This window comes from Artemia sp. Qi Xiang Cuo, unplaced genomic scaffold (genome assembly GCF_049724085.1).
Source record: "Artemia sp. Qi Xiang Cuo unplaced genomic scaffold, ASM4972408v1 HiC_scaffold_2954, whole genome shotgun sequence".
NCBI lineage: Eukaryota > Metazoa > Arthropoda > Branchiopoda > Anostraca > Artemiidae > Artemia > Artemia sp. Qi Xiang Cuo.
Window position 1 is genome coordinate 2,547,662 of NW_028300808.1, and position 14,870 is coordinate 2,562,531.

General features: G+C 34.4%; 1 protein-coding gene across 1 annotated transcript in view; it reads right to left on the reverse strand.

Moving 5' to 3' along the window:
• Window positions 1–14,159, reverse strand: part of LOC148938374 (uncharacterized) — a 29,996-nt gene extending 15,837 nt beyond the window's left edge. Inside the window, exons 1-2 of the mRNA XM_089107845.1 lie at window positions 14,092–14,159; window positions 6,137–6,281 (exon numbers count right to left, since the gene is read on the reverse strand). Coding sequence (XP_088963971.1) covers window positions 6,137–6,215 — 79 coding nt within the window. The 5' untranslated portion in view covers window positions 6,216–6,281; window positions 14,092–14,159. The remainder of the gene's footprint in view (window positions 1–6,136; window positions 6,282–14,091) is intronic.
• Between the last annotated feature and the right edge of the window lie 711 nt (window positions 14,160–14,870).

A 14,870-nucleotide genomic window follows, 5' to 3' on the forward strand; every position in this document is an offset into this window, starting at 1 on the left:
CTTAGTTGAAAGTTCTGGAAATTAGGTCTTTGAGGATGACAACCCCCCAGCCCTCAGGGCAAGGGTTGTAAGTTATGCCCTGGGGGTATATAAGGTTTTTATTGAAAGCTTTGTCGTAGAAACTTCAAAAGGGCTCATTCGATTAGAAATTGAAAGGGCTAGTGTGGTTTTTATTAGTTGAAAGTGATTGGAGAGCAACTAATGCCCCTCACACCGTTTCCCCAAACACATCCAATCAAAGTTTTGAGATAGCCATTCTGTTTAACGTAGTTGAAAGTTCTGAAAATTAGGTCTTTGAGGATGACAACCCCCTAACAGCCATCAGGGCAATGGTTGTAATTTATGCCCTGGGGGGGGGTATATAAAGTGTTTATGGAAAGCATTGTCGTAGAAACTCAAAAAGGGCTCATTTGATTCGAAATTTAAAGGTCTAGTGCCCTTTTTAATAGTTGAAAGTGATTGGAAGGCTTGAAATTTTTATAGTTAAGATCATTATGAGTACATTTTTTTTTTTTTTTTTTTTTTTTTTTTTTTTTAGACCAGGGAACTTCGTATCAAAGGAGTTGTCGTAGGAACTTCGACAAGTGCTCATTCGATTGAAAATAGAAAGGGCTAATGTCCTTTTTTATAGTCGAAAGTGATTGAAGTTATTGGAGGGCAACTAATCCCCCTCCCACACCCACCCTCCCATTTTCCCTTTTGTTTGAAACTAATTGTTGCCTTAAGATTAAATCGAAATGCACTGTGTTAATGTTAATTCCCAATAAGGCATCTCAGCAGTATCCCAAGAACTACTGAGGGTATTATGTTCAAACTTTTGCGGCTACTTCTGCTCTTAAAATATAACAGAATCAAAATAGCTTAAGTATTTCCAAGCTATCAAAGAAAGCAAACAAATTTGTTTGCGAATGGTATCAACTTTTCTATTTCAGGTCAACTGAAAGAGGTATGAAACTAAATTAAACACTACTATTTTATGAAAATTATTTTCCAGCATACAAATAGCAGGCCAAACTATTAAGTCTTACAAAAATAAAAGATTTAAAGTATTATTTTCTTTTTCCCTGAAAAGTCTATGTCAATATAAAACGAACAGAAATTAATTAAAAAAAACTTTTTCCACAAAATAATTTTTTCAAAGAAACATAAAGAACTCCATTAAACCAAAAATGATCAGAAATAAAATCAAATAATCTATCAAGCGTAAAACTATCTATCAAGCGTAAAAAAATCTATCAAGCGTAAAAGCGTAAAACTACCACAAATCAGAATCGATAAATAAATGAAACCCAAAACGAAAAGAATTTACAATAAATAACCGAGTCAAACTCAAAGGTAGCATAAATTAACACGAGTAGGGCTCAAAACCCCTGTGCCTTCCCAAGGCCAGAACATAATTTGCACTTTACTGAAAAAAATACAAACGAATGTGCATTGTCGGTTTAACATACATCTGCTGATATTTTGTAATCAAAATGTTAATATTATTTGATTTATTAAAGTTATAAAAATAAAAACATTTATATTTTTCAGTAAAGTGCAAATTTTGTTCTGGCCTTGGGAAGGCATAGGGATTTTGAGCCCTACTCGTGTTAATTTCTGCTAGTTTTGAGTTTGATTCGGTTATTTGTTGTAAATTCTTTTCGTTTTGGGTTTCATTTATTTATCGATGCTGATTTGTGGTAGTTTCACGCTTGGTAGATTATTTGACTTTATTTTTGCTCATTTTTGGTTTAATGAAGTTCTTTAACTTTCTTTGAAAAACTTATTTTGTGGGAAAATTTTTTTTAAATTAATTTTCATTTAAAAACATATTTTGGTCAAAGCCCAAGTTGTACTGCTAAAGTGTCGCCAGCCTTTAGAATTCAATTAATCCGCTACTGGTAACTTCGGAAGTTTATCCATACCTGATCTTACATCACTTGTAAGTAATTACAAAATATCATGGAATCAATAAACATATTATCATTAAATTTTTCAAAATACTTAAAATGAAGTTAGGAAAACTTGCTGCTTAAATGAGCCTCTAAATCATGAGTTAAATAATAAATCTTATTATATTTGTAGCTAAACGAAAATATTTTGCTAGAAATTTGCATGTGTTAATTTTATCTCAAATTTGTCCAAATATTTTGAAATGAACTATAGCCGACTTCAATGTAGTCAAGGAAAATACCCTACCGTAGACACCAAAAATTGGTGAACACAGTCTTAGTCACAAAGAATAATTCTTATTTGAAATGAGTCATTCTCTGGGTACCTTCCAAGAAAGTGGATAGCAGCTTATTCGGCGAATATACTGCTTTGACCGCATTAAAGCGCTTTGAGCGCATTAAATGTGAATCAGGGGGAAAATCCTCTTAAAATACAAATGATTACCTGGCAACTATACCTGGCATTACCTGACATTTTCCATTACATAAACATTCAATACGCAGAGTTTAATCCAAAGAAATCATCTTGGATAGTGTTAACCCGTCTAACTACGTGAATCACAAAATAGAAGCTAGCTTGAGTTGACCATGTGAGTCGAGTTCATCGTTGTAGAAAGGTGCACGCAGAAATTTTTGTGATATGTTTAACTCTATCTTCGTATTACGTTATCGAAGAAGCTTTTGTAAATGAATGTACCAACATTTTAGGTAAGGTGACGCCAAACGCATATTTACAAGGTGAGTTCTTAGATTACCTTTTCTGCAGCCCAGTTCAGTCTTATATTTCATATTTTCCTGTTATTTGGATGTCAACCTTTCCCTCCTCACTGAAGTTACTTCCAAAATTTTATAGTAATGAAAGGACCATTATTCGGGAAATTAACCATTCTTCGTAGGTATTTTCAAAGACCACACTGCTTATTCATGACGCACAAATAACCGTTTAATAGGGATAAATCTTTTCATTAGATTGTAAAAAACAATGACAAAAACTCTTAATATTTGGGTGTTATAAACATTTACCGTCATCAGCAGATAAACTCAGCGGGCAAACTGCTGATGAGGGCTACTGTGGTTTTCCCTGGATATGATATTTCTGGATTGGTTTTAATGCTCATTTGAGTTAGTTAGGTCATGAAAAACCCCCTGACTAATTTTATTGTAATGAATTTTGAGGTAGGCGTAGGGATTTGGTTTTTATTTTGTTCACATCTTTTGTAGGTATTTTTCCTCCCCGGTTCTTTTCTGGCAATGGAGCAGTATAGGGGAGTCAAGGTTGAAGGTTTTTTAGTTGATGTAAATTTATTGTTTTTAAATTCTGCCGGTGCCATCGTATATGGCACTGAGCCACCAGTGCCACTACTGGCCTCCGCTAGGGTATGGTATCGTCTTCGAGTGGTGAAGAGTGTCTTGGGGATTATAATACCCCCAATATTTCTAAATCCAATGGAATGTAAGGGTTAGTCCTGAGATCACTAATTTAAGTCCTCTGACACTACGGTGCAACAATCAACGCTATTGCACCAAGGATTCTAAGTGACCTGCCCTTGCTGATTTCAGTGAAACAGTAAGGATACGACATGTGTACTTTCTGTGGTATGTATGTGCCATGTTAACTCGCCTAAAGTACAACTGTGAGGACCACAGTCATCAACCTCAAAAATCATGGTAAAAACCAACCAAAGTACAAAACACTAGCCCTCACAGGGTGTGACGTAAAGCTACGTAAAAATTGCAACTGATTTTTGTTGGAAAGTATAACCTGCTGCTCGGTTCTAGGCGTTTCCCCCCTCCCGGTGATTATCCCCCCCGGAAAATACCCCCGCGCAAAATACCCCCTCCCCGGAAAATATACCCCGGAAATACCCCCCTGGAAAATACCCCCCGTGGAAAATACCCAACCGGAAAATACGTTCCCCCCTGTGGAAAATAAGGCTTTCCAAATTTGAGAATTTTATTTGAGTTTTGTCTTTTTAATTTCCGTAAGGAATTTTGGTACTTGTGTATTATGCGCCACTGACTCAAGTTTACGTCGTGTATAACTTGAGAACTAACCGGTTTCTTCGTTAGTTTTCTTTTCAGCTTAGCGCGAGATAAGACAAAGATAAGTCACAGAATAAATGGGAAATATATAATTTGGGCTATATATTTGCACCTAAGGAGGGGGGGAGGGTAAAGTATTTGAACAGTTTGAAGTCAGAAAACAATTTTCTTTACGTATATGGCCACTAAAAAATTACAGAAGAATAGCGAGGTATCTGGAAATTTCGTTAACTAAAAAATAAAAAATAAAATAAATTCCAGTATAAAGTAGATGTAATGTTTCATTTAATATTTTTTTCCAATTGTTAAGTGATTTTTTTTCAATGACCTTTTTTTCAAGTATTAAGCACTATTATAAGGTTAATGTAGTGTTTCATTTAAGTTTGTTATGATGATCGCTGATCAAAGTTTATGTTATTTTTGCCTTTCATTTATGTTATTTTAGTGTGTTCATGGCCGTATATTTGGCTTTAAAATAAACTTATTTATCTATCTATCTAATATGCAGAATAATTGTACCAACACACTTTGCATGCAGACCCGCTATACCTCCCCCCTCCCCCTAATTTTCTAATCTATAGCCCAAAGTCATTTCTAAAATAACGAAGAAAGTAAAGAAAAAACCGGTGTGTTCTCGAATTTTACACAGCGTAAACTTGAGTGAGTGGCACATAATACACAAGTACCGAAATTCCTTCCCCCTACGGAAATAAAAAAAAAATAAAACTCAAACAAAATTCTCAAATTTGGAAAGCCTTATTTTCCACGGGGGGGGGGGGGTATTTTCCACGGGGGTTATTTTCCGTGGGGGTGTTTTTTCCGAGAGTATTTTCCACGGGGGGGGGTATATTCCGTGGGGATATTTTCCGGGGGGTAGTTTCTTCGGGGTAGTATTTTCTAGGGGGGTAATCGCCGGGGCGGGGGGGGGGGTAAACTTCGGCCACCCTCCTGCTCAACCTTGTGAACAGGGAAATGCTACCGTGTCATTTATTCACTCACCCCCTTTCTGATTTCAGGGAATAATATTGGCAAGGGATTAATTCACTGCTTCCAAACATTCTTCAAAGCAGAAACCCAACAACAATAACTGGAGTTGCTGTGTCTATAAATAAATGTTTGAAAAAGTAAAAGTTTATTCGATAAAGTTATTTTGTTTCTAGATTATGCATTTTTTATTTCTACTCTGTTTTCTGTTGTTTTTTTTTTTGGGGGGGGGGAGGTGAGATTCCCTTGTTTTGTGTTTATAGCCCCAGGGCTTTCAAAATACATTAAACTATAAGTGTATAGATCACGCACAACTTGTATTGCTCCAACAACCAGAAGTAAAGTGTTTAACCAGCTATTTTTGTTTACGATGTTTACGATATTCACCTGAATGCTTTTCGGAAATATTTTGGTCAAACTCGTTTTTATCATTCTTAGAAAATTAGGAATCAAAGCCTAGGTATGTATATAAGTTATGCACGTTCCTATGTTCTCCATTGAATAGTTCTGGCATACGTCATGTGTAGTGCTTTTATCCTTTGCCCGCACCTGCGCAATGGCAATTTTATATTGCTGTGCTTGGATATGCTATTAGAAAATAAATCAATCGTTCAATCTGCTGACCATGTCTGTTTGTGGCGCTGTGATGTGTCCCATTTCTGAAACAAACATGCATAACTATATAAATACATTCATGCATACAGGTTGTGCTAGGAATTCTCCAGGGATAGTAAGAAGCATGGAGTACTCAACGAGCATCTTTAGGCCCGTTCTTTTGCACTAAGATCTTACATCTAAGATCCCACATCTTTCTGCAAAGATTTCCGTTCTTTTACTCATCTTTGTGCTAAGATCTTACATCTTTTGACAAAGAACGCTTAAGCGTTCTTATCTTATAGCGTTCTTTTGCAAACATCTTTCATCATTCAACTCTGATCAGCGGTCTAAGAACAATAATGAGCATATCATCAAAGTTCTCTCATCATTGATCTATATGGTAGAAAGATGGCGTCCTTCCTACTTGTTGCTAACGTCAGTGAACTATAAGATCTTAGAACAAAGATGAGTTGAAAGAACGAAAATCTTTGCAGAAAGATGTGAGAAATTAGATGTAAGATGTTAGTGCAAAAGAACGGTCCTATTGTTTTGTTGATAAATTTATCTTATAAGTTTACCTTTAGCTCCATTGATTTCTGATGGTTCCTCGTCTGGTTTTATATCGATTGCTCTCACTTTTGACGATTTACAGCCCATTTCCCATTAATACTTTCCCCCTCTAGAAACTGATTCATGACTTGAATATATATTAAATCTATCAATCTGAAAAGAGGCAAAGAATTATTTGACATATAATACAAAAATTAGATAAACACCAGTGCGGTATATAAGAATTAATATGTATAAAAAAGAAAATACACACAAAAACATGGGTGCTGCAATAGCTAAAAAGTAGTAAAGAGCTAACCAAGGCCCCTAGTAAATAAATAAATAAAATAAAATACGTTTTGAAAATAAACTATCTAGTGAGAAAGAGTTGTCCTTTAAAGTTGATTCAGAATGATAACTATTAATTTGGTTAATTCTTAATAACAAAATTTTATTGCAAAAACTAATATATGGAAATTTTTAAGAAGAGCTTGAAAACCCTGGATAATGGCGAAAGATCAAAACGAAAAGTGCCCCATTGGAATTCAAATAGCTGAAAACCCTTTGTTGGGAGTTTTCAGCATTCTGATTTAAAAGCCCGTGGAAATTAAATTTTGGCCTGTGTATTTTTGCTGGAGTTCTTTATTAGAGAATGATCAAGAGTCTTATAATTTAGTTTTCTGAGGGCTGAATAAGGACTTGTTTTTTCCAAATTTTACAAATATAAGGAAATAAATTTTTTGTTATTTTACTTAAGCTAGTTTTATAAATGTATTTTCGCTTCGCTCTCTTTAGCTTCGCTCTCTCGACTTCCATCTGAAAAGCTTCTTTTTTTAATTAATTATAAACAAAGACGAGTTCCCCTTTTGGGAGTGTGCTGGTGGCATTTACACCCCTAAATTTTGAAAAATACTTTCTTTTTTTTATCACAAAACGCCATTAATTTGGTATTTCCATGAAAAAAAATCGACAAAAAATTGACTTTCCCCCACCCAGATTTTGAAAAGTACGTTTTGGTCCCATACTAAAAATTGTATGTATCTGAATCACTGGTACTATCACTTTACTTGGGATACAGCTCAGAATTTCTTTGCTGAAGCTGCCCTTGAGTAGCAAATAGAACCCTTGTTAGCAACTCTTAAGAACAAGAACGTCTTTAATTACATCCATAACTTGATTAGTTGATTGATCTTATGCGTACTTTGGTCGGGGTCTGCAAAATTAAAGACTCTGAATTAGCTAACTGTCGGGCTATTAAAGTAGCCGGGCACAAATTAGGCCCACTTGTAGTGCAGTTGTCTTTTTGTTTTTTTTTCTTTTGGCATTTATTTTGTGTTGTCACATTAAATGTTTTGTTTCTCTCGTGGCTATTTTTTTTTCTTTTGTTGTTTGTTATGTCTTTTCATGTGACAGGTTTTTTAGTAAATAAATAAAATAAATCAATAATCGCATAAACTACATCAATAACTAATTACATATTGTTTATTATAATAAATGATTAACTAGTATTTTTTAATTAATAATTTTGTTATAATAATTATGACAATTAGTAATCAATTATTAATAGGAAATAATTTTTGATAAATAATGTAAATCTAACTATAGTATATACGGTGATTGGTGGTTTGAATTTATAAGAATTGGGTATCTTTAAATGAATATTCTTTTACATTCGATTAATCGTGCAATTCTTCGAAGAAAATTGCTGTCAGAAATCAAGCTTGGATTCCCCCATACCTTGACGGCAAAGGGTGAATTAGTATTATTTACCTTTTCCGTCTGTTTTATGGTTTTTTCTTCTTTGAGATTGAGCAGAAAGCCACTATGGTAAGCTTTCGGAGAGAGAGGAAGGGGTGCGATCATTCTTAGTATTCATAAGCATTTTAGTATTCATAAGCATTAGTATTTATAAGCATTTTCAGTCAAACATATCCTTTCCTAATGAAAGAAGTATGTTTGTGTTGCAAACGCAATTTTCTAATTGTAGGTTTTGGCTTTTCCAAACGTAGCACTTGCGACTGCTGGTTGTTTGTGTTTTGGAATCTTCATTTAATATTGGTTTTGCAACATGCTCTGGTTGAATTTTCTGTTCAATATTTGCTACTGGTGAAATTTTTTGCTCAATGTTTGCTATTGATGGAATTTTCTACTCAGTATTGACTTACTATTGAATAATGATCAGCATTTTACATCGGAAGTGAAGATCCTTCGATAGTATCAGCAAGTACCATTGACAAAAAAGTTTTTCACCACATAAGTAATGTTTCAAAACCCAAAAATTCCACTAATTCTGGTCAGATGAATGAACAGATAAAGCAAAACACACAAAAAAATACAATAAATTCAACTACCTCGCTAAGAAATATAAAAATCTTTAGAATTATAAAATGTTTCTGTCAACTAATATTCTGAAAAGTGGGCACTTCGAAGGGTTGAGGAGTTTCGTTAAATGTTTTCCAGAGGAATTGTCGATTGATCATCTTAGATTTCCAGAGGAATTATCGATTGATTATCTTGGATGCTCATTTGAGTGACCGTATACAAAACAATAAATAAGCTACACGAGAAAAGTGGTCTCATCCCACTTTCTAGGGTTATATTCGAAGAAAGCTTAAGATGGCTAGTATTGACGAAGGATGAAATATTTGCCAAAAATTGGGCTATCATTTCATTTGGGCCAAATGAAATGTAAGTCGTCCCCGGTTGGAGTGGAAAGATATTATCAGGAACAAAATTGAAAGTTCACGGCGAAGGGTGAAGAGTGAATCTTTAAATAGGTGGTGGGGGAGGAGGAGGTTTGTATAAAGCTATGTTGGCCTCCTTAGTTACACAGTGATTTGTTAATAGTAACAGTAGCAGTAGTAGCAATATAAATAATTTCAAAAGGTATATAACTCCTGTAAAAGGTATATAAACTGTGTATGTTTCCAATCTATGTATTACTATACAGCTTATAAATAGTAAGGTGGATTATACAACTTCGTTTATTCTGAAGACCATGGAGCCTGAACACTGCAGGTGGTAAGTCGCTTGAAATATTAAAATATAAAAAAAAACGATAAAATTGTACTATCTTTCTAAACTTGACAAAATCAAACAGTTCTTGGTAACGAACTGTAAGTAAGGAGCGACCCGGCTCAATAGTAACCGAAACTCCAAAAAACGGAATTGTGATACCAATAGATACATTTAAAGAATCAGATTTTTATGCTGATTTCAAATATATAAGTTTCATCAAGTTTAATCATACCCGTCAAAAGTTACGCGGCTGAGAAAATTTGCCTGATTTTCAAAAAATGGGAAAACGCCCTCTAAAAGCTATGGAACCTTAATGAAAATCGCACCATCAGATTCAGCGTATAAGAGAACCCTGCTATAGAAGCTTTAAGCTCCCATCTGCAAAAATCTGGAATTTTGTATTTTTCGCCAAAAGAAAGATCACGGATACGTGTTTATTTGTTTTTTTTTTTCCCAGGGGTGATCGTATCAACCCAGTGGTCCGAGAATATCACGATAAGGCTCATTCGAACGGAAATTAAAAATTCTAGTGCCCTTTTTAAGTGCTAGGCCCCCCTCCACACTCTTTTTCCCAAAGTCACCCGATCAAAATTTTGAGATAGTCATTTTGTTCAGCATGGTCGAAAAATGTAATAACTATGTCTTTGAGGATGACATAGTTATAATACCCCTCAGTCCCCGGGGAAAGGTCTGCAAGCTATGAGCTTTGCCCAATGTTTTTTGCCCAAGCTTTGCCCAAGGTTATTGGGAAGTATACAGAAGTTTTCAGGGGGATTTTTTCTAGTAGTTGGGGGGAATCGGGGGTTACGTGGGAGGATCTTTCCATGGAGGAAGTTCTCATGGGGGAAGGGATATAGCTATAAAGGGGGCACTGGATTTCCCAGCATTATTTAAAAAATGATCAGAAATTAAATAAAAAAAAACAATTTTTTCAACTGAAAGTAAGGAGCAACATCAAAACTTAAAACGAACAGAAATTGTTATTTATATGATTGGGTTTGCCCCCTGGTCATTACCTCGCTCTTTACGCTAAAGTTTTTTTTGTATTTTTATCGGAGCTATTTATTTGTGATTAAGGGGTCATTCTTAAAGAATTAGAACAAAATTTAAACTTTTGCGAAAAGAGCGAGATATTGATTAGGGGGGAACCCCCTAATATACGCAATGAAAATATACGAATATAAAAGGTTCGTTACGTAAGTTAATTCGCAAGTTACGTCAGAACAAAATTTCGAGGAAGCCCTATAGCCAAAAAAAGTAAAATTAACACGCAAATTTGGTTTAAATGTTCATGTACTGTGAGCCAAATTCAAAGCTGCATTAATTCAAAAACTTTCAGAAATTAAATAAAACAAGTTTTTTTAACTGAAAGTAAGGAGCGACATTAAAACTTAAAACAAACAGAAATTATTCCCTATATGAAAGGGGCTGTCCCCTCCTCAACGCCTCGCTCTTTACGCTAAAGTTTGACTCTGTCTCACAACTTTATTTTTTATAACAATAAAAATTTGAGCATAGAGAGCGAGTCGTTGAGGTGAAGAAAGTCCCTTTCACACACGGAATAATTTCTGTTCGTTTTAAGTTTTAATGTCGCTACTTAGTTTCAGTTAAAAAAAATTTTTTTTTAATTTAATTAAATAAAAAAACAAGTTTTTTCAACTGAAAGTAAGGAGCGACATTAAAACTTAGAACGAACATAAATTATTCCGTATATGAAAGGGGCTGTCCCCTCCTCAACGCCTCGCTGTTCACGGTAAAGTTTTTTATTGTTTTAAAAAATAAAGTTGTGAGACAGACTCAAACTTTAGCGTAAAGAGCGAGGTGTTGAGGAGGAGACGGCCCCTTTCATATACGGAATAATTTCTGTTCGTTTTAAGTTTTAATGTCGCTCCTTACTTTCAGTTTAAAAAACATGTTTTTTTTTATTTAATTTCTGATCGTTTTTTAATTAATGCAGCTTTTATTTTGGCTCACCGTCATTGAATATGTAAACAAAATTTGCATAAGAATTTTACTTTTCTTTTGCTAAATGGCTGTCTCTAAATTTGGTTCTGACGCAATTTACAAATTAACTTACGTAAAGAACTTCTATATTCGTATATTTTTCTTCTGGCAAAAAATACAAAGCTGCAGATTTTTGCAGATATGAGCTTGAAACCAATGTAACCAATCTTTCCCCCCCTCTTTAAAAAATCAGGTAAATTTTTTCAGGCTCGTAGCCTTTGATGAGTAATACTAAACTTAATAAAATTTATATATTTAGAATCAGCATTATAAGCCCATTCTTTTGATACATTTATTGACATCGAAATACCGTTTTTAAAAGTTTCGATTACTATTGAGCCGTATCGCTTGTTTTTTTTATTGTTTTTTTTTTTATTACGTATATGTTATTACGTATATGAGGGGGATCTTTCCTTAGTCAATACCACACTCTTTACGTTAAAAGTTAAAAAAAAATTAATTCACAAACCCCTGAATCACAAAGGCCGTTTAATTAGAATAGATAGCTCTTTTGAAAGCACTAAAAAGAAACTGTAGCGTAAAGAGCGAGGTATTGACTTGGGGAAGAACCCCCTCACATGCGTAATAATTTCTGTTCGTTTTAAGTTCTAATGTTGCTTCTTACTTTCAGTTGAAAAAATTTGTTTCTTTTTTTATTTAATTTCTGATCGTTGTTTAAATAATGCGCCCCCTTCATAGAAATGTCCCTTAGTCCAAAGAAACATCCTCCACGAAGATTCTCCCGAGTAACCCTCTCCACCACCCCCCCCCCCCCACCAGAAAAAAATCGCTTCCTGAAAACGTCTGTATACTTCCCAATAACCAAAACAATATGTAAGCAACGGGCAAAGTTCATAACTTGCAGATCTTCCCCTGGGAACTCTGGGGAACTAAGTCATCCTAAAAGACATATTTATTGCATTTTCGACTATGTTGAACAAAATGGCTATCTCAAAATTTTAATTGGGTGACTTTGATAAAAAAAAATTAGCGTGGGAGGGGGCCTAGCTGCCCTCCATTTTTTTGGTCACTTAAAAAGGGCACTAAAACTTTTAATTTCCGTTAAAATGAGCCCCCCTATTATATTCTAGGACCCCTGGGTCAATACGATTACCCCTGGGAAAAAGAAAAATAAAAAAAAAAAAAAACAAATAAACACGCATCCGTGATCTTTCTTCTGGCAAAAAATGGAAAATTCCACAATTTTGTAGATAGGAGCTTGAAACCTCTGCAATAGGGTTATCTGATACACTGAATATGATGGTGTGATTTTCATTAAGGTTCTATAACTTTTAGGGGGTCATTCCCCCTTTTATCGAAAATCAGCCAAATTTTCTCCGGCGCTTAACTTTTGATGGATAAAACTAAACTTGATGAAACTTATATTTTTGAAATCAAAATTTAAATTTGAGAATTTTGATGTATCTGTTGGTATCAAAATTTCGTTTTTTAGAGTTTTGGTTACCATTGAGCCGGGTCGCTCCTTACTTACAGTTCTTTACCACGAACTGTTTGATTTATAAATAGGACGCTGCCATTTTCGCTATCTGTCACGTCTCTGGCAGTGTAAAGAAATCCAACATTGTGGGAGGCTATGATTGAAGATTTGGGAAATTACAAAGCAATGGTCGATCATGAATGTACTGATGATCAATTTATATCGATCATCAGATATCAACCGAATCCTAATGATGCCGCTGCTTTCTAAACTCGCGGCGATTGTAAAACCTGACTCTTGAGTGAGAAATAGCAATGATAACTTGCTTTCTTAATTAACGACGAAATGACGCAACACAGTGGGAAAAATTTGTGGAAAAACAGTGGAAAAATTTAGTTACAATCAAGTGATTTTCTGGATTATCTTTTAGAATGATTTTCTTTTCTTGTACTTTCAATCGAATCGTGTTCGAGTAATTAGATTTATTGTAACAGTTATATGTTGTAGATACTTCGGTTCTTCTGGAAATCAAGTCTCTACTGTAAAGTCTACTACAGCTTTTAGCAAGAAAAATATTGAAGATAAGTATAAAACAGAAAAGTATAACAATTCCAGAACATATTTTTTTTTATTCCCCAAAATACTGGTCAAATTGACAAAAAAAATATCTACTTTCATCATCCATGTGTTTTTTTTTCAAAAGACTCACAAAAATTGACTTTTTTTCAAAATATGAAAAGAAAATACAAAAATTAAAGTAAACATTTTCCTTTTTTCTGCCCAGTATTTATCAGAAGAAAGGCCAGTTAAATACTTAATTTACAGCAGTTATGTGGGATTTCTTGGCATAGAAGGAATATCATTGGATAAAAATAACGATGGTTAGCCTTACAGAGACCACTCAATTAAAATAATTAATTTTATTGGGACTTAGATTTTAATATAGGAAATAGCAAACGTTTAAGACGAGGGGAAAGACTAGAGAACAAGGCTTTGTCTTAGCTTAAAAATACGTGTATGTGTGGGAGAGGTCTCCATTATGGCTAATCACAATTATCCCTTCTCTGTGCTATTTGTTTTGGGATGGAGGGCTTGAAATATATTTTGGGGGTTGCCAGACCGTCCTCCTCAAAAATTACCTGATATACCCCTAGAATGTATGGTCACGTCTATTACAAAGGGCGTATATCACATTCTTTAGTCTGTCAAAGGGTGTACTAACTTTCAGTTTTCTAGTCTAATCGATGAATTTACGACGCTTCTTTACAAAGGTCCTTATGTCGGCCCTGCGGCTGTTGGAATTGAGACTGGGGTCCCATGGTACTAACTAAGCAAAGATCCATCCACTTTTCACCACAGGTACACTCACAAAACCGATCATAGTAAACAACAAGACGGTCTTATTAAACAATGTGACTAACCTAAGGGGATCTCGAATCCTCTATCTCTAAAGCAGTGCTTTTACCCCTCTCCTACGGTCACAACTCTTTTTTAATTTACCTCATCCAATAAAATTGAAATTACCTGACATCAATTTGCCAAAATAAAAAGTCCTATGTCAGTTAGATGTTCTCCGGGGAAGTTCACTTCGCTTCTTCTAACTAGAAATAAAACTAAGCTTGAGCTGCCGCAACTTTTTCACTGAACCTGGCAATTATTATTGATCAATCAGATTTCGTGCAACTCAAACATTCTTTATTGATATACAACAAGATATAGTCACGGTATAAAGTAGGTGACTTTATAAATCTATTACTACTGTATAAATAAAATATACTATCTTATGAAAATGAATTCAGTGTCGAATAGAATGGAATGCTTAAACATGGCTCAGAAAAAATTAAACAAAATAGGTTTTATGAACATGACGCTAAGTGGTGGGATAAAAATAAGATGTATACTTTTAAGATATTATATTAATTAGTATAAATTTAAAAAATCTGCTATTTGTGTTATTTATTTTTCTGCTCTTCTGCAACTTCCACACATCAACTTTATTTATACACCAAATTTGTTTTTAAATTTGGGTTTTACACAGTTTTTTAGATCAAAATTACTTGAAAATCGGTAGACCAATCGTAGAAAAAATTGTTATGTTCCTATATTTTAAGCAAGTTTAGGTCCTTCCCCAAAAAAAGTTTAGGTGACACAAAATTCCGGCTCAGCGAATCGGTTGATCTGAGACCAATGAATTCAATGACTTAAGTATCTTATCCCTTAGGTGGAGCACATTTTTCGCAAAATCCAGTGTAAACTTCAGTGTAATACATCCGATTTTTCAAAAAAATAGCCATGATGCTTTT